Source organism: Rhineura floridana, chromosome 1 (genome assembly GCF_030035675.1).
Source record: "Rhineura floridana isolate rRhiFlo1 chromosome 1, rRhiFlo1.hap2, whole genome shotgun sequence".
In the NCBI taxonomy this organism is placed as follows: domain Eukaryota; kingdom Metazoa; phylum Chordata; class Lepidosauria; order Squamata; family Rhineuridae; genus Rhineura; species Rhineura floridana.
Window position 1 is genome coordinate 267,479,033 of NC_084480.1, and position 20,547 is coordinate 267,499,579.

The 20,547-nt window shown below is 39.9% G+C and overlaps 1 protein-coding gene across 2 annotated transcripts in view; it reads right to left on the reverse strand.

The window, feature by feature from the left end:
- Positions 1-20,547, reverse strand: part of CPA6 (carboxypeptidase A6) — a 75,204-nt gene that overhangs the window by 35,377 nt on the left and 19,280 nt on the right. Inside the window, exons 2-4 of one of the 2 annotated variants that reach the window (XM_061600689.1) lie at positions 9,800-9,875; positions 3,279-3,403; positions 242-356 (exon numbers count right to left, since the gene is read on the reverse strand). In XM_061600689.1, coding sequence (XP_061456673.1) covers positions 242-356; positions 3,279-3,403; positions 9,800-9,875 — 316 coding nt within the window. Of the gene's footprint in view, positions 1-241; positions 357-3,278; positions 3,423-9,799; positions 9,876-20,547 lie in introns of both variants that reach the window. The other variant, XM_061600699.1, reaches the window with a different exon arrangement.

Below are 20,547 nucleotides of genomic sequence, written 5' to 3' on the forward strand. Positions count from 1 at the left end.
TCCTTCTGCCGTGTCCTGCCAGCACAGCCGGTGTCCTGCCCTCCAAAAGGTGGCCCCTTCTGCCAGCTATGCCTCTGCCAGCTTCGCTCCCGCTAGCCTCAAGCAAGATGAATTGCTCTGCCTGAGAGTTTTCTGTTTAATGTATTTTTAAAAGGTTCTAAAAAAAAATAAGCTAATACAAGTTTGCTAGTTTCCAGCACATGCATTTGCAACATATAAGACACCATTTTAATATACATACTTCATCCAATGAATGATATATTTCATAGCTGTATCCTAGTAAAGATCTACGACTCCTGGAGGACCTTGAACCACTTTGCTTTTCTACTGCTTTTTGCAGATCAGATATGAGGATTCTACGGCAAAGGAAAGTAACTTGAATAAATGCAGAGCAAGATACAGTGAGTACACAGAAAAATACAGGAAAAAGCATACTATGCCATTGTATTTTAATGGTATCTCCCAATCTACAGCTAGGATAAAATGAAGTAACATTGATTTAAACAGATTTAGGAACTATTTATGTCACTTGTATAAGTCTGCCTAAATTGGCTGTGATAGCATTCTGGTATATTGTAATGTGCTGTCAAACAAGCCAGTTGTTTTGAAATATAGCAGAACTTTGGAAACTGCAGGAAAGCATGTTTTAATGAATGAAAGAACATAACGCAAACATAATTAGCCAATGTTAAGAGGATATTTTGATCTGTGATATGTATTAAATGAGGTTTAAATGGGGAAAAATCAGTATCTTCCATTTTATTACTAGATCCTGTTTTACATTCATAGTTTTAAGAAGGGTTATTGTAAAAATGATAAATTGATCTTTTTTTAAAATCTAGAAAACATTAATCTTTGTACCTTAAAAAAAGAAAGTAAAAATGGGAGTGAACCTGAGCTCAATAATTTGTTGCATTAGTGTTCTACTCAACAGCCACATCTCAAGACTTGTTGTAGCAGAACATCAGTGTTTATGATGGCTTATATAAACTGTGACAGCATCACAATAGTACATAAGACAACTTTCACAAGCAGATATTGGTCCAAATTGTAAGGACTAGGATGCAAAACACTTATGCAATAGTGATAGATGGAGCTGCTTACCTAACGCCCCATCATCATGATCACTGTGGCATACCAGGAGGGAAAGGAGTGAGGTGGCAGTGAGGTCGGCACAGTGAACACACTGGCAAGAATGATGGATTGGCTCTGCCAATGCCTTTGCACTGCCTCAGTCTCGCCACCGCCTTGCCCGTCCCAGGAAGCCACAATGATGGTGATGATAGGAGGTGAGATAAGCAGCACTACTCTGTCCTACCAACCACTGCTATTCCTGTTGCCATTTATTTTCCATATGTACCTACCTGGACCCTGAGATCATCCTCAGAGGCCGTTTTCCATGTTCTTCTACCAATTGAGAAGTGGTGGGTGGCTACTATGGAGAGGGCCTTTTCAGTGGTGGCACCCCAGCTGTGGAGTGATTCCCCCAGAGAGACTCTTTTCATTTCTCAGATCTTTTCAACACTTAATTTTTAATTTCTTGGTGTTGCTGAGAGGGTTTTTTTTGGGGGGGGTGCACTGATTTTATTCTCATCCTTCATCAGCTGCTAACATACACATGCTGTTACCAAGGTGGCAGTTATAGAGTTTTGAGGATGGAATGCTCAGAGGGGCTTCATTTGCAGAAGCTAAGTAGTGGTGGTACTGTCCTCCAGGTTCAGGCCATGTGGTGCCAATGTGTCCAGAGAGTATATCCAAAAGTTCTCCCTTTTAGTCAATGCTTCTGGATCTGTTGGCATCTCTACAGCTGTTATAGAAAAGTCCAACAGGCTGTGACCCTCAATGTTGAAATGTTTTGCCACTTTTTTTGTTAAGATTGCCGATTTGTGGTTTCTGAAGCATATGCATAGGTCAGTTTTGGTTTTTCCTACGTATTGGATATGACATCCTGGTCTTTTGCATTCGATGACATAAATTATATTGCAGGACCTGCAGGTGATGTTCTGTTTGATGTAATATGTCCTGCCTGTCCTAGTGCTTGTAAAAGTAGCTGTCTCCCTGAGGTACACACAGGTGATACAGCGTTTGGAGTGACAATATATATATATAGTGATATTGTACTGTTTTTGTAAGCTGCCCAAAGGGTGCCTAGAACTAATGTAAATAAATAATACTTATCATCAAGCTCACGCTTATTTTGCTAAGTGCCTGCTGTTTTGCAGCCCTGGATTCCTTTGGGAGGAAAGGTGGGATAGAAATTTAAGTAAATAACCCTTGAATATTTGGGGAACAAAACAAACAAATTGATAGCCAAAAGAAAACCCCAGGAACCAGAGCTATACAGAAAACTTGGAATATGTAACAGTGACATCTGTTAAAACTCAGCAACAACACAAAACCAAAAGAACGAGCAATGTTTTCCAGGAATCTAAGTTCAAAGTTTATGTGATGTCTCCATTAAGAATACTTTGTGCCAATTACTTGCACATAGGCTACTTCAATTGAGTCTTTTCCTGACATGGCAAAGACAAGGTTCAAGTAAAAACAAGTTTAACAATGTCACATTCTATGATCTCTTTAAAATAATCTAACCACAATAATACCAAAATAAATAATAATACCAAACTAATCTAACAGCAGCATTATGGCATGCTTATCCCAGTATAAAATTTCTGAATAAAGTAAGGTTATTTACCCAACTTCTCTTTAGAATTATAAATCCTTATCTCTAGAATTGTCAGCTCCTAGAGAGAAATTGGCCATGCTGCTGGGTATTGAAAGACATGATAATGTGGAGTGGCAAGTGCAATTCCTATTGAAGGCACAAGAATTAACAATAATCATGGATCTGTGTTCTACATTGCCCTTTTTGGTGACAGGAAATTGACTAGTGTATCCCAGCATATAATTTAAAAGCATGTGTGTGCTTGCATCTACTCAGCATACTTCTACTTAACATTCAAGTACAAATTAAGCAGACCGTAGAACTAGAGGCAATAATTACCATTTATATAACAAACAAACCAGGCCTACGAGCACTGAAGAGACACTAGTCTCCATTCTAAAGGAGACTATTTAATTAAACTGTCTGCATGTGAGAGCTCTGCATGCTTCCATTCAAATAATAGTCTTGTGGGAAGTCTTGGTACTCTCAAGCTATTATAATTAAAAAGGGACAACATGAAATGGAGCATATTTCCAAATAAAATTGACGTAACAGACCTAAACCATGTCACAATGCACCAGGTGGACTTTGAGGAACTAAAATGCATGCTTACATATGTTGAATGTTTGCTTGTTGTAGGTAAGGTAGAAGAATTTGCGAATTGTTCCTTGATACACGTAAATCTGCAACTGCACCCTTTGAGATGTAGGAGATGCTGCCAGGCTGCCACAGGTCTACCTGTAGTGCAGGAACCAACCTGTAATTCATATTTATTCAGTCTAGATTGAGAACATCCATGAGTTTAATATATTAAAGGTCATCTTCTGTTTATGTACTATAATAATATGGCAGAGATCATCCCTGATTTATTAGTAAATAATGTGTAGGAATTTACTAATCTACTACAGCTTGAGGAAATCTCCAGTTTTAATATTAAAAATTAATCCAGAAGTAGCCAAAGTAGGATTGCTTCAACCCACTCCATTGTCCTACCACTCATATAAAACGAAGTAATATGAACAAGATGGACAACTTGGATTTCTTTGTTATAACTTAATTTTCAGCCCACATGCTTTTCTGTATATTTTAGCATATTTATATTCTAAAACTCTTTGATATACTTCCTTGCAAAAACCACATCAGAGGATATATGTATGCTGCTTTATTGATTTGGTGTCTGAAAATGAAAATCTTAAAAAAAAATCCTAAAACAACATGCCATGTGGCTACCACAGTTCAAGCAGTGATTAGATGTACAGTATTCTCTGTATTCAATTTCCTATATAATAAATTTCTTCCCAATGCTTCAAAGCACAGCATATTCTTTTAAAATTATATCAGATGTTGTCGATATTTGTTGCTTTCAGAGCTTGTTTTTGATCCAGTCAACAAAAGAAATCTGTTAATAATTAGAAAACATTTTGAGATACATCAGTGCATCCCTCAGAAAAGTTTTGTGCAAAGGGTCTGGTTGACACTCCAAAAGCAACTGGATAGAAATGGTACAATATATATATATATATAAGATGTAAATTCTAAAGACAGGAACTTATATTAGGAAACTAATTGCCCAATCCTAGGATAGTCTGCTCAGAGGTAAGCCCAAAGTTCAATGGGACTTACTTCCAGATAAGTGGATATAAGATTGCAGCTGAAGACCACCAAATCATTTGGAAACATAAAAGAAGGATACGAATATATCTCTATTTAATAATAGGTTCAATGAGAAAAGACACAGAAATAAAGTCAGTGGAAATCTTCCAGGATTTTCCTTGGAAAACCCCAGCACCACTAATTATATCAGTCTGAAACTATTTGCCACACCAGTTGCATGCAATAGTGCCCATATATGATATAAGTAAGGTGCTGCTAAATCCCCAAAATGAGTGGGGGAAGATAGGAACATAGGAAGCTGCCTTATACTGAGTCAAACCTTTGATCCATATAACTCAGTATTGTCTACATTGACTGGTAGTGGCTCTCCAAGGTTTCAGGCAGGAGTCTCTCTAAGTCCTACCTAGAGACATGGGAGACTGAACCTGGGACCTTATATAATTACAAAGCCATTGCTCTACCATTGATCTACAACCCTTCCCTAAAGCACATTTAAAGCACAGCATGAGTCGACAGGAGCTGAAACCTTCCTTACCCCACATTCCCCCTCCTGCTGTTATTTTTTTAAAGTTATCTTTCTCCTGGGGAAAACTTGGTTGCAGAGATATGAATGAGGCACTGCAGACAGCACATAAATTGGTCAGAAAATAGTAGCTTTACAAATTTGCCTAAGTACTGTGTGCATACTTGGTGGAAAACACAAATATGCCAAGGGCTAAACTGAGAACAAACCAATTAGAATAAACCTTTTGTCGGCTTCCACTTCTTTAGTTATAAACAAGTTCATTCTTGGAAAGATTCTCAACTTTATTACACCAGCTTCATTTTTATTTTATTTTTGCTTTTTTCCTTGAGGAAGAGAGAATGTTGGTAATATGATAGGTGATTTATATTTACAACATAAGCCAGAAGCACTCAGTTTGTGCCTCTTAAAACGTGCCTGCATTCTTGGCTCTTATTTTTATCTTGAATGTTAGCATAAAATTAAAGTAATTTATATGTTATTGCTATCCTCAGGCGCTTTCACTCTTCTGCTTATCAACCTTTGCTGTGCTGGTAGATTTAGAGAGGCAGACGTATGTGGCTGTTTTGTGTGGTGTTTGGGGTGATGGGAGGGATTTCATTCTGCCTGTTCATTAGCCAGTGACAGGTTTGATCATAGGGTGGCCGTATGTCCTACTTGACAGAGGACAAATCCTTAGTCTGAAGGGCTCTGAAGGGATAGCCTTCCATTTTAAGGGCTTTCCAATCTTAGTTTGGTTTAAAGATAAAGAATCATAAGAAGGGACAGCAGAAGCCTTGAAGTTGCCTATCAACAGTCAGCACCTGGACTGCAGAATATATATATATATATATATTTCAGCGCTCTCAATTGGTTTATTCATCCATTTTTGTGTTCTGACAAGAAGGCTGGCATGTTCAGGTTTAGGAAACAGGCTTTTTTTAATGAATCCAAGTAATATTATGGAACCACCTTTGTAAGATCCACCTCAACAGTGGTATGAATGGCTTTAAGCTGCTGCTTGCTGCTGCTGCTGGCCGCCCAACTAGCTGGTGCAGACAGAGACACCAGTGAGGAAGATTCAGAGTGGGCCCCCTCAGAGGCAGCTCCTCCTGGCCATGGGACCAGTCACCGGAGCTATGCAGAGAAGGCAGAGTGGGCCTCTGATTTTCCCTATTGTGGGGGTCACATGCAGTCTCCCATCAACATCAACACAATGGCCACTCTCTTTAGCCCCCAGCTAAAGCCCATCCTGCTCTCTAATCACAAACTGCCTCCCAGAGAGATGCTCCACCTTCAGAACAATGGACACACAGGCCCGCCAAGGCTTGAGTCCTGGAGCCTCACAACTGGTGGGCGCTCCCACTGCCCCCTTGGGAGGAAGGAGAGGCAAGGGAAATGGCAGCAAGCTGCACCAGGGTAGCAATAACCTTTTACCTGCTTGTAGCCCTCCTCCATGGTCAACATAATTTCAGTTTTCTGACATTTTCATAGAGCAGGGAGGGCGGCTTACAGGCTTCCCTTGGTGAATTCTGACTTTTATACTGTGTTTATGTATATGTTTATGTATATGGATATTGTTTATCTATTTTGCTTTGTAAATCAATTTGATATGTTTTTTATTGTACCTTGTGTATCCTATTTTAAACCACTTTGAGATCTTTTAGATAGTAAGCGATCTATAAATGGAAATAATAATAATAATATATATATTCCATCTAGAATCTAGCAAAAAGGTCAATGCACGGCCCGACAAAGCGTTTATATGTAGCCTTTGTAGATTTAGCGGCAGCGTTTGACTCAATTGATAGAACTAGACTATGGGAAAAACTTAAAAATTCCAACATAGACGAACGCTTACTATTTTTGATAAGATCACTATATACCAATACCAATGCCAGAGTCAGAGTGGGCCCCACAGGTACCCAAACAGACCCTTTCTTAATAACAAAAGGCATCAAACAGGGTTGTCCCTTGGCACCCTTTTTATTTAACTTTTATCTAAACGATGTAGTAACGGCAGTATCAGGAATGGATCTTTTCCCTCCCTCCCTGGGCCCAAGGAAAGTTTCTCTACTCTTATATGCGGATGATATGGCTCTATTATCAATAACCCGTATAGGCCTCAGAAGGGCCCTGGCAAGGCTCTCATCTTATTGTGCCACAGAAAATCTACAAATAAACAATGCCAAAACAAAAATTATGGTATTTGGCAAAAGGTCACCAATACATAAATGGACAATAAATGGACATCCAATTGAGCAGTGTCGGACCTTTAAATACCTTGGCATATTTTTTTCCGACTCTCTCTCTTGGAGAAAACACATTGAACACATAAAACTGGCTACACTCAGAATTAGTGGATCTATCATGAACTTCTATCGTACAGCAGGAGGTAATTTAGTTTCCCTGGCTTTAAAATTATTCCAAAGCAAAGTCATACCGATGATCCAATATGGAGCCCCAATCTGGGGATGGGAAAATCCACTACTTGATCATCTAGAGACAGCTCAGAATAAATTTCTAAAAATAATCTTGCTTCTTCCTTCAGCCACTCCAGCGGCTTTAATCCGGGCAGAAACTGGGATCCCATCGGTTAGAGCAATGATCCGTTCCACCTTGATAAATTTTTGGAAAATGGACAAACAACCCCCTCCACATCAAACATTAAAAATCAGCGCATCAGATATATGGTTGGACAAATTTCGGTCTGCCCAACTCACGAAAATTTGCCAACTCTATCATATTGATTGCAAAGCGTTACAAGATCCTCTCAATGAAACCAGCTTTAAGGAGGTTATCCTTCTCCACACAGCCTGGATAGACAGATTAGCTTTAGTAAACTCCAACTTCTCAATATGGTATAACCTCTTTAAAACCGATCAAACAAAAGCAAACTATTTAGATTTCCTCACCTCAGTAAACTTGCGTTACGCCTATACAGCCCTGAGATTCCAGTCAATGCCAACGGCTTACTTGGCCGGTTGCCACAACGGCATTCCTCGAGCTCAAAGACTGTGCATTTGTAAGGCCTCTGAGGTGGAGGATCTGCCACATTATCTGTTAAAATGCTCTCTTTATAAACACCCCCGGGCCAAATTTCTGGACGAGATATTAATCCACGCACCTGAAGATATACCCTCACGCATTATCTTTCTTCTCTCAGACAGAGATCCAAATATTACTTATAGGGTAGCTTTATTTGCCTTAGCAGTGCAGAAGTTGTGAAGCAAATGTTTAGCCGAATTAGGGCACGATACTTAGACTTTTTAAGAGGCAACACTGTATGTAATAATATTTATGATTTTACCTGATTTTAAAAGTGTATTTTCGGTCTGAGGCCTATGGCCAGACAGCAATAAACAATTGAAATCTAGAATTAGTACAGAAATCTGTTCATGGGGCTTATGAATGTACCCTTTTTTTTTAGTAAGAAAATTATTTGCCACACCATTAGTGTGAAATAAGCACCATGTAATGATCATAAAAATCATGCCACTGACAGCCAAGCCACTGATACTCAGGGAAGGAGGGGGCAGGTTATTTCCTATTACTGATCCTGTCAATATACACAATGATTGGGATAAGCCAGAGACACCATACAGTATATCTGCCAAGAGATCTGCCTCACATAATAAAAATGGTTATTGGCACTCTTGATCTTCGTCTGTTACTTTTGTTCTTTGTTTCTTGCTGCGCTGATAGGCCCTTATGCTGCCCACAACTAGTTACAATAGTATTTATGAATAAAATGCTGCTAGAAAATTATTGCAAATATGCTTTGGGGAAAATTGTTCACGATGCTACACAGGCAGTTCTCATAAAAGTATTGTGAAACTCCAAATTAGAGGCATACCTAAATACATCATGAGGTAAATCACTAGAGCAGTACAACAATGGAACCAATTAACGTAAAGAGGTGGTGGGCTGTCCAACACTGGAGGCATTCCAGAGGCAGCTGGACTGCCATCTGTCAGGTATGCTTTAACTTGGATTCTTGCATGAGCAGGGGGTCAGTGGCCTTATGGGACCCTTCCACCTCTATTATTCTGATTCTATGAAATGCTGTCAAGTATGGAAAACATATAAGGCCAAAGTGGACTAGAGAGCTGTTTTCCTGAGGCTTCTCTCTCTTTCTCTCTCTCTTTCGCAAATGGCCTGTAGTAAGGGCCATGTGTACCCTCCACTAAGCACAAAATATGGTCCTTCCCTCTGCAGGGAAAGACCATAGGTCAGCAGCAGAACACATGCTTTGCATGCATCTGGTTCCAGAATCGGTTCCTGGCATCTTTATTTAAAACAATCAGGTAAGCAATTCACAAAACCTTTGCCACAGTCCCTGGACAGCTCCTGCCACTGAGAGTAGAGGATTCTGGGCTAAACTGACAAATAATCTGACTTAGTATAAGACAGGCTATGGATTCCTATCTCAAGATGCATTCCCTTGGGGGAAATCAATCGGTGACAGTGGGTGGGACCAGAGTCAAAGGTGGGAGGAGTTTGCAGCATTGCATTTCTTTGCATTGCTCTCTCTTTCTTTCTGTCATCCCATCTCCCTCATCTTTTTCTCTGTCTGTTCACACAATATGAAATAATGATTTCCAGAGGGTTGTTCCAGAGAGTAGTCTGAAGAATCTGGAGGGCTGCATACAATTGGACTGGGAGCCACAGGTTGCTTACTATTGAGTTAAATACTATACTAATTTGACTGGTCAGTCAGTTAGTAAAAAAAAAAGTCTTCACTTCTTACAGCCTCACCAGGCATTTATTTATATTCTTACATTTATATACCACCTTTTTTCTGCCATGGAATACAGGGTGATGCTTATGTGGCTCCCAGGCAGTCACTCATCCGAGCTCTTACCAGACACAGACCTACGTAGCTTCAGCAAGGTGGTTGCCTCAAGCGCCTTCAGACCATATCCTGGGACATACACTTCAAATCCTCTGATGAAATGGTCGGCTCATTCTGTGACTCCATCTACAACAATGCCAAACACCACAAACAACAAACTCACCTCAAGTTGTTGAGAAAGTATCTTCAGTGTCTTTGCTTCTTTGTCATTCTCGGGAATGACCCGTATCACTTTATCCCTGTTAAAGAGTACTGAAATGAAACCCTAAAGATTCTTTTTCAAAAAGAAAAATAAGTAAGCCAAGAGAAAAGAGGCTAACAACAACAAAAATGAAGATACAGAGATAATACACCATAGCTTACATATTGATTTTTTGTATTTTTGTGTTTGATTTTTTTTAAAAAAATGTTTTTTTTTTCTTTTTGGGTGGATTTTTTTTTAAGTGCCAGGTACTTCCTTCACCCGGGGGGGGGGGCTTTTCTGAATGTGTGCATTTGTGTGCATTTGTGTGCTGAAATATGCTCTGTGTATGCATGATCAAGAGAGATGAATATGGGCAGACAGAGAGGGAGCGATGTATGGGTGCTCTCTATGTGGGAGGGGTATGTATGTGTGAAGAAGGTGTGAAAATTGGAGGGAGAAATATCAATAATTTAAGATATGCAGACACCATACTACTAGCAGAAACCAGTAATGATTTGAAATGAATGCTGATGAAAGTTAAAGAGGAAAGCACAAAAGCAGGACTACAGCTGAATGTCAAGAAGACTAAAGTAACGACAACAGAAAATTTATGTAACTTTAAAGTTGACAACGAGGACACTGAACTTGTCAAGGATTATCTATACCTTGGCACAGTCATTAACCAAAATGGAGACAATAGTCAAGAAATCAGAAGAAGGCTAGGACTGGGGAGGGCAGCTATGAGAGAACTAGAAAAGGTCCTCAAATGCAAAGATGTATCACTGAACATTAAAGTCAGGATCATTCAGACCCTGGTATTCCTGATCTCTATGTATGGATGTGAAAGTTGGATAGTGAAAAAAGCAGGTAAAAGAAAAAACAACTCATTTGAAAAGTGTTGTAGGAGAGCTTTGCTCATACCATGGACTGCGAACAAGACAAATAATTGGGTGTTAGAACAAATTAAACCAGAACTGTCACTAGAAGCTAAAATGATGAAACTGAGGTTATCATACTTTGGACACATTATGAGAAGACATGATTCACTAGAAAAGACAATAATGCTGGGGAAAACAGAAGGGAGTAGAAAAAGAGGAAGGCCAAACAAGAGATGGATTGATTCCATAAAGGAAGGCATAGACCTGAACTTACAAGATCTGAACAGGGTGGTTCACGACAGATGCTATTGGAGGGTCGCCATAAGTCATAATTGACTCGAAGGCATATAACAACAAATGAGTGGTTTGTGAGAGAGGGTGAGATGCACTTAGAACTTGGACAGAGAGGGAGGGATGGTGTGTGTGTGTGTGTGTGTGTGTGTGAGAGAGAGAGAGAGAGAGAGAGAGAGAATGTGTGTATGTTTGTGGTCTGTATATCTACCATGAGTGTATCTGTGTGCGAGAAAAAGTGAGTGTGGTGTGGCCACCTTGTATATTTTTCCTAGTACTGGAAAATGTTCCCTGTTGTTATTAAACAGCAACAATACTGGTGTCTGTGTGTGTCTGTGTGAGAAATCAATATTGTGTGAGCTCCACAATCAGGATCAGCAGGATGTAGGTGACTTCCCACAGCAAGCATGAGGTTGTCAGAGAGGGGAAGTCGCAATGAATGTACTCTCTCTCTCATTTTCTGTTATGCCATGCCCCCCATGGCAACCATTTTGTGACTAGCATCCATAGCACTTTCTCAAAATTTGAAATGTGCCTGCTGGTCCAAAAAGGTTGGTGACCCCTGCTGTAGGAGGTAAGGTTGGACAATGGAAAGGAAATATTTCCTTTCAGCCTTTATGTATTTTGTTTCTTTATGTATTGTTAAGCATTTATTGCAGGGATGTGGATCACCCTCTCCAGCAACCCCCCCCATAGCACCAACTTTGGTAGCGTGGCAATTTTTTTAAAAAACAGACACAGTGCTAGGGTAGGTAGAAAAGTTTAAACCTCTCTGCCCATTCCAAGCACCCTAACAGGAATGCAAATTGCCCCTCTTAAATCATTAGATGGATTACTTGATGAGTGGGAAGTAGACAATAATCTCACTCCTCAACTAATCTGTATGGATCGATTGAGGAAGGAGGCTGTGTGCCTGTGTGTACATGTGTGCAAGAATGTGGGTGGGCACACCTACATTTGGCGATATCTAGCACTGGCATTCTGCCCCAGCAGGGTTGGCCAAGGATGACATGTGTTTGTCAACTGTGGCCTTGGGCCAAACAAGATAGCGAACTGAATCAATCAATTTGCTTCACTTTGGCACTGTGAAAAAAAGAACCAAACCCATCTCCCCTTATTTGCTAGAACATTTACTGTTTGGGCTGAGATACTCCCTGAGCAACAGCAATCTGGTTGGGTAAGATGAGCCTTTGGTTTGATCTACCAGGTTTCTTTTTATGTTCTTAATACTTTAACACTATCACTGGTTGCTAATTTATTTCTGGGCACAACTCAAAAGTGTTGGTGACTACTACCTTTAAAGCCCTAGATGGCTTGGGTTTTAGAATACCAGAGTACACCTCCTCCCATACCAGCCTGTTCACTCATTAAGATCAAGTGGAGAGGCCCTTCTCTGTGTCTACCTATGCTGGAAGTGCAATTGGTTGGAATAAGAGATAGGCCTTTCTTGGTGGCTGCTGCACCAATATTATGGAACACATTGCCCCATGAAGCTAGGCAGTCCCCCTGTGGTTGTCTTCCACCGGCTAGTTTTAATTCTGGCAGGTTTCTGGCAGGGTTTTGTCTTGCTAGGTAAATGTTTTATCTGAAGATTGTGTTTTATCAGCTATGCCTGCCTCTGTTGTGTTTTGTTTGATATTGCTGTTTGATTTTGATATTGTGATTTTAACTATTGAAAGATACCTTGAGTGGTGTAAGTGCATTAGAAGTGTAATGGTTCTGAGGTTTGATTCTCTATGGTACAGATCATGGGTCCTGGGTCCCTCTTGACTGTTATCCACAGTTCGGCATTGGCACTGAGTGATGAACTACCAATCCTAGTTAACTAGATAATACAAATTATATGGAGACTAAATACAATATAAATACAATACACTTTCATCTGTACCTAAATAGCAATAATCTGAACAGAAAATTAAAAAGAAACACATCTCAACAGCCATTTCAATAACAGAAAAGCCATTACTGCACTTCACATTTACTTATTTATTTTTGAAAAATTGTACACCTCCTTTCCTCCAAAAATGGATTTCAGGAACATATACAAAGAATGTGATTTACATCATTTGCTTCATTTCTCTGCATTGGTTTTGCCTATCCCTGATGGATTTGATTCAGCATCTATATCATGTCCACTGTGATTGAAATGACATCAATGACATGATTGGTTTTTATGGATTGGTTGCTTGACATATTGCTGGGAAATGCTTCAAGGTTTAGCTATTGTCCCATTCAGAGTGGGATCCACGAGGCTGAGACGCAGGTGTAATTAATTCTTGTTTTGAGTAATAGATACATCAAAAGCAGTACGTTTCATAGAGAGCACTAAACTAACTCACTGGAATTCCCTAGCTGCACTCTAGACATGCTCTGCAACATATAAAGAAAGTTGACTCAGCAGCTCCTCCCCTGGAGCTGTAGGCTTAAGTAGGGAAAGTTTGTGATCTTAATCTCTGACTCCTTCTCAAGTCCTGCCTCTGACCCGTCCGTTTCTCGCGACGACGAGCGCAGGGTGATGGGGGGCGGGCGTCCAATGGTTCATCCGAAAGGACCTCGGCAACAGGCTCAATGTCAGGGGGAGGTGGCTCTCCTGGCACCTCCCGAGAACTGCTAGGCAGAGGAGGAGTGAGTGCACCTTCTGGAGCAACTTCCAACGGCTCCTCGTCTTGGTCTGGGGGTGGGGCAAGCTCTTCTTCAGAGAGAGCGCCATCCGTGGGAACTGACCCTGACTCCAACTCACTCCCACATCCCCTATCCTGCAGAGACTCAACAACTCCTGGATCTACCGCTCCTTCTGACAGCTGGGGACCCTGAAACTCATGTCTTCCGCCTTCCTCGCCCCCTCAGAGGAGCTGAGGCCCAACAGCTATGTGGAGCAAATAGTTTAACATGCAACATTCTGATATCTTGACCAAACAATGGTTAATCCAATCTGTATGTCCAGTTTAATTTATTGTGCTCCCACTGGGAGGAAGGGTGGGATAGAAATCAGATAATAAATAAATAAATAAATAAATAAAATGCAGAAAAAGTAATAGAAGACAATGAATTTCTTTTTTAAATCATTGTACAGTTAAGTGATCAGGTCACACTGTTCTAATTTATCATTCCTGCAAGAATATTTCCTATAGCTCTCCTGCAGATTCTGCAACACACCACCCAGAGCAAACATAGCTCTCAGCTTGTTTTTTGATCCAGAATCTAAGATATAACATTTTTATGTCAGTGTCCTGGATAATTCATACCATCACCTGAAGAAATGTGAACTCTCCCTTATTTGAGTTATTGAAAATGATACAGAGGTCTGCTTGCTTCAGAGCTGCCAAAATTACTTTTTGCCCATGCAATATGTTTCATGCAAGTTTTTGAATTAATGGATATTGGTCTTAAGGGGCTATATGGGTGTGAGGAGGAAGGCTGGTTGATCTGACATGAACCATTGTTCTTCTTAATTATAGGAGTGGGAGAACTCATTTCTCCCTATCCAATAATAAAATATAGCAAAAGAACCACCAAGATTTATAGGGTTATTGCATAAGGGCTAATTTTCATGGGAGTAAGGCATATTTAAGTAGATCATTTGGAAAGGTGCCTCATTCCAAAGTACTATAAGCACAAAACAATTGGCAGATAAGGAATAGGTAGGTACATGTGCTGAGGTGACTGGTGACCTACAAAAATCTTGATGGTATTGGGTATGTATCTGTTTGAGATGGCTTAATATAGGAATAGGGAAAGTGTGGCCCTCCAGTTGTTGTTGGACTGCAACTCCCATTATCCTTGACCATTGGCCTTGCTGGGTGGGGCTGATGGGAATTGGAATACAACAACACAAGGATGCCACAGGTTCTCTCTCTCTCTAGCTTAATCATTTTTGTGACAAAACATTACATTCCCTCACTTCTTGGCTATCCAAGATCCCTCTTAGGATCTTATTTTAAAAGGTTAGACATTTGAAATACTAGGGCTCATCAAAATCAAATTATTTGCATCATTTGAAAATCTAGCTGTGTGAAACTTTGAGATGAATTCCTGATGCCAAATTCTCAACTGCCTCACACCTTGCATCTGTATGTAGCGAGCATAAATTAACACAATTTAGTCTGTACAGTGACAAATACTTGCAGAAGTTGCAAGGCGCTTGGGAATTAGCCTGTGTTTCTGGCATGCTAAATGTTTGCTAGTTCAGACCTGTAGTTTATGACTGCCAGACTGTGGCTTGTTAATGTAAGAAGTGAGTCAATTAAAGTGACTTCCTTGATCTCTGGATGGCCAAAGTAGATAATGATACTTTAAAAATAATAACAATAAATACAGGTTGTTTATAACAAATATACCAGAGACCCAGTATTCCTCTTCATCCATTGGCAGTTTATACATAAAAAACATAGTTTATAGACATGACGGTTGATGTTTACTTTTGTCCACAAAAACTGTCCAACAGCTGAAGAAGAGACTCTTTTAATCTGATATTTGTTTTATGGACTGCCTTCAAGTCGATCCTGACTTATGGTGACCCTATGAATAGGGTTTTCATGGTAAGCTGTATTCAGAGGGGGTTTACCATTGCCTCCCTCTGAGACTAGTCCTCCCCAGCTGGCTAGGGCCTGCTCACCTTGCTACAGCTGCACAAGCCAGCCCCTTCCTTGTCTGCAACTGCCAGCTGGGGGGCAACTGGGCTGCTTGGGACTATGCAGCTTGCCCACGGCTGCACAGGTGGCAGGGCACATAACCCCTGAGCCACTCACTGTGGGGGTGATCTTTAGCTGGCCCGTGACACCTAGGAGACACAAGCGGGGATTTGAACTCACAGACTCTGGACTCCCAGCCTGGCTTTCCTCCCCATTGTGCAATTACTGGCAGCTTCATACCAGGTGTTGGTCAGGAATCCTAACAAATCAAAAAATCACTGCAGTTTTTAAAATCAGTGGAGTTTTGAAAGATAAAGATCGCCATCTTGATTCAAAATGGCATCCAGTTGGATTCAAACAGACAGAAACATGTTCCTTGATGTCAGGAACCATCATGCAAAATTATGATACTTAAGAGAAGTCCAAATGGATGATGAACAGACAAACAACTTTCCAAAATATATAGTAGATGCACAAATATAAAGGGTGAAATAAAGCTTATCTAGTTTCTCTTCTTTTGCTCACAGATAGAAAATCTTGAGAGTCAGAATATTTTTGAAGCACTTTCCTTACAGTGAGTTACAAACTTTGCTGGCATCCAATATCAACGATATAACTGTTGGAATAGGCAAATGTTGCATGGTCACTTTAAGGGATATTTGGGGAATATCCCATGTACCTGTTTTACCATGATGTAACTTCCTAATGGGTGGGAGTTACTTACCTGGCTTCCTCCCCCTTTGTCCTGGGGGATTTTTGAATATTCTCCTTTGCTGATCTTCCTACCATTGAGAGAGGCCGCATGGCACAGATGCTCTCTGTAAGAGCATCAATACAAACACCAAGATGGACTGAGACTTCTATATTTTTCTTTCTTCTAAGCTAGAGCCTATCTTCTTCTGAACATGTGAAGAGGTTGTGAGTAAACATTCTTTTCTTTTACCTAAAGGATTGTGTCTGTTGTTATTTATATAGAGAAAGGTGGGGCTGGTTTACATTCTCATTCTGCTGCTTGTGTTTTTATATCTCTGCTAGGAAATAGGACCAGCCAAATTAGTTCCTATTTCTGTGTGTATTTTTATAATACCAAACAATAACAAGCAGTAATTATAACACTGTAGACAGATGTACTTCCCTCCAGAAACAGGAGTAGGGGCAGGCTTTCTTGCTGTGGACTGAGGTTTGTTTCACCTCACCTCACCAATACTTACCTGGCTTCAACCCCATGACTTTTTGCACCTACCTTCATGCTCTGGAGAGACTTTTGGCTTAAAAACATGTTAAAGCTGCCTGACATGTTTGTCCTTTAACAACACAATCTTAAACAGACATTACGTTCCATTGAGTTCAATGAGACTTACTCCTAAATAAGTGCAGATATGATTGCAGACTTAAAGTGCAATTCTATTCATATCTTCTCAAAAGGAAGTCTCACTGAGTTCAGTAGGTCTTACTCCAAGGTAGGGATGGGCAAGAATTTCGATTCAGTTCACATTTCAAGCCGAATTAATCAAATTTGCATTTTCCGAAACAATATGAGAACTGAAACACAGCCATCCTTTGAAATTCACACTTATTCAAATTTTGCAATGCAGAATTGGCAAAATTTTCCAGTGTTTACAAAATGCATATATTAGGGGAAAGTGTGCATAAAAATGAATATGTGTATAAAACTAACATGCAAAAATACATTATATGATGATAAATGGCTTGCAAAAATGTGAACATTAGTCAAAACTTCCTACAAAATGTATTCATTAGGAGAAATTCGCATTAAAGCACTGGAGACTTTTCATGAGGATTTTCTTTAAAAAAAATGCAAATTGCTGCAGAAATTTAGAGAACTTAAATTAAGACTAGAAAAATGAGAAACTGAGAGAACCAAAATTGACAGATCGTTCAATTCCTGTTCCCAGGTAATTTGGTATAGGAGTGCACCATAATGTTTAATTGTCTTGTTTGTGAAGCCACTTTAAAAAAAACTTAAAACATTGCTCTGAGTGGGACAGGTTTCATGATTGCAATAAGCACCAGCCAATCAGCACTTTGCACAGCTGGATGGGGACATGGGAGAAAAGTGACACCATGATTATCACATTGCCAGCCAATTAGCACTCTGAAAAGCCAAATTCTGCTGGAAATAGGAAAAACAGAAGCTCTTCAGCTGGGTTCAGTTTGGAAGTTTGTACACCTGTTAAAAAAAAGTGGGGGGAGTGTGGATTCACAATGGGTTGTCTTCTCAAGCTATGTATTAGGGTACATAGTAGGGTTGCCAGATTCAGGGCCTGAGACTGATCCTGCATCTTTAGGAGAAGAGAAGGTCAGCCAAGTGAAGGTGTTCTTGCAACATTGTAATGGGAAAAACCACAAGGTGGAATTCTCCCTTCCCCCTGCACAACTTTTAAAGATACAGAAGACCTCTTGGCTGCCAGGCCCGGCCTCCAAGAGGTCTTCTGTATCTTTAAAAGTTACAGTGTTGCAAGAATACCTGCACTTAGCTGACTTTCTCTTCTCCTAAAGATACAGGATCAGTCTCAGGCCCTGAGCCTGGCAACCCTAGTACATAGCCTAACAGGCATATGTTAATCTACAGTGATAAGTCAAGAATATATTCCCTTAAATATAGATCTTTTAATTAATCAAAAGAAATGTTTTCATTATGCGACACACCTTTTAAGGGGCCATATCGTCCACTGTGTTTCAGATCACAGGCGGTTATTGCTCAGCAGCATCTACATTTCACATGCTCATGAGACATAAAAATAACAGCAAATGCTCTTAAAATGCATTGCTTTTTCCAATTTAATCTTGAAAATATCCAAAAGCAGGCCTTTTGTCTCTTGCTGTGAAACTCCCCTCCAATCTATTGCACCTCCCGATGAGACCTGCATCATATCTTTTACTACAATATGCATAGTTAGGCTGGCAAATTATTACTTTTATCTACTTATAACTTTATTTCTAAACATTTTGCAGTTAAATGTAGTGCAAGAGAAGGACATGGTATGTTATTTTATTTATTTATTATTTATTTATTTTATATCCTGCCCTTCCTCCCAGCAGGAGCTCAGGGTGGCAAACGGAAGCACTAAAAACACTTTAAAACATCATAAAAACAGACCTTAAAATACATTAAAACAAAACAATGTTAAAAACATTTTTTAAAAAAGCTTTAAAAACATCTTGTTTAAAAAAGATTAAGACATTATTAAAAAAAACCTATTAAGCAATTCTAACGCAGACACAGACTGGGATAGGTCTCAACTTAAAAGGCTTGTTGAAAGAGGAAAGTCTTCAAAAGGCGCTGAAAAGATAGCAGAGATGGTGCCTGCCTAATATTCAAGGGGAGGGAATTCCACAGGGTAGGTGCCGCCACACTAAAGGTCCGTTTCCTATATTGTACAGAGCAGGATGGAGGGAGGGAGTACTCTATATATATTTCCTCCTGTTACTAGTTTCTGATTGGCTAACTTTGGGGTAACCAATATTCCCCCCACCCCATAGCAATCAGAATCATACCTGGGATAAAGCCAGTACTATATAAGATCATTTACTGGTTGTATTCATTTTACAACTTCTTGTTGATATGTATTGTGAGCCCTATCATTGAGCCAACTATGCTTTGCAGTGAGTTCCTTCTGCTGTTCCTAATATCACATTAGTGGGGTCATGAATCCACTGAAAAAATTAATAATATACTTTTGGTGGGCATCTGTCCCTTATTAAAGAAAATGGTGAGTGAGGTGCTGCATGGCAACTAGTGTATTCACAGCCCCCCTCAATTTGTTTTTTTTTTAAAAAAAAAACCTGGCTCGCCCCTCAACAGGAGGGAAGTTAATATAGACCAGGGGCAGCCAAAATGGATTTTGGACTACAACTCCCATCAAACCTTGACCATTGGCTATGCTGGCTAGGGATGATGAGAGATGCAGTCCAAAACATCTGGAGGGCACCCTGGTGTAGAGGCAACAGGACTGAGTAAAGAACAGGGCAGAGGAAGCATTTGCAGCACTGTTTTTTGCAGCCGTGGGGCCTGTCAGGACTGTTTTCTGGGTAGCAACCTGGCAATGCAATTACTAAGAATAAAATATCACACGGCTTCATTTAAGAGGAAGAAAATATCCAGTGACATAGTTGATGGATGTATGAGGAGAAAAGGGGAAGAAGATACCAATTCAGCATGGATGGATTTGAGGTTTTAATGCAAACTTATCCTTTCCTTATAAGTGAGTATGTGGATGTGCTTTAAAGAGTATGCAGATTATAGCTTTATGAGTTAATAAACCATTCAATGGAAGAGTAAATTAGTGACTCTGAAATGGAAAAAGATTCACTGTTTGCACCACCAGCAATAATCCACTTAATTCAGTTAACACATCAGTCAGACATATAGCTCTAGGCCTAATCCCTATGATACTGCTATTTCAACCACCCACCCACAAACTCATTATGGAGGGTTGTGTAAGAGTGTCTCTGGTCTGATCACAAATGTGTGTGTGTGAGTTTCAAACTGAGCACCCTACAGGGAACCATTTAGTACTAGATATAATCTTGCCAATAATTTGCCTTGAAAGATATGTTGAATTTGAGAGGAGAGCAAAACAAAACTAGATTTTAAAACAACCTTTCAGTATCAATAAATGAATGTGGTTATTAGTGCAGACAAACATCCTTTGGAATATGTGCCTTTTCCTTTATTAGGTGTTGCCTCATCTTCAGATTCCCAGACTCCCACCCATGCCAGATAAAGTTAACAATGCACATAACTGCCTGCAAGCTTGGGGCTATATGCACTTGAAGAATTTTATCCATACTTGCTTCCAAACACAGTGTAGAGGGTTGTTCATCAAAGCTCTGCCCACCTAAGGCTCTTTCATGCAATTATGCCATGCCCTTATATTATTGGAACTTTAACATACAGAGCACT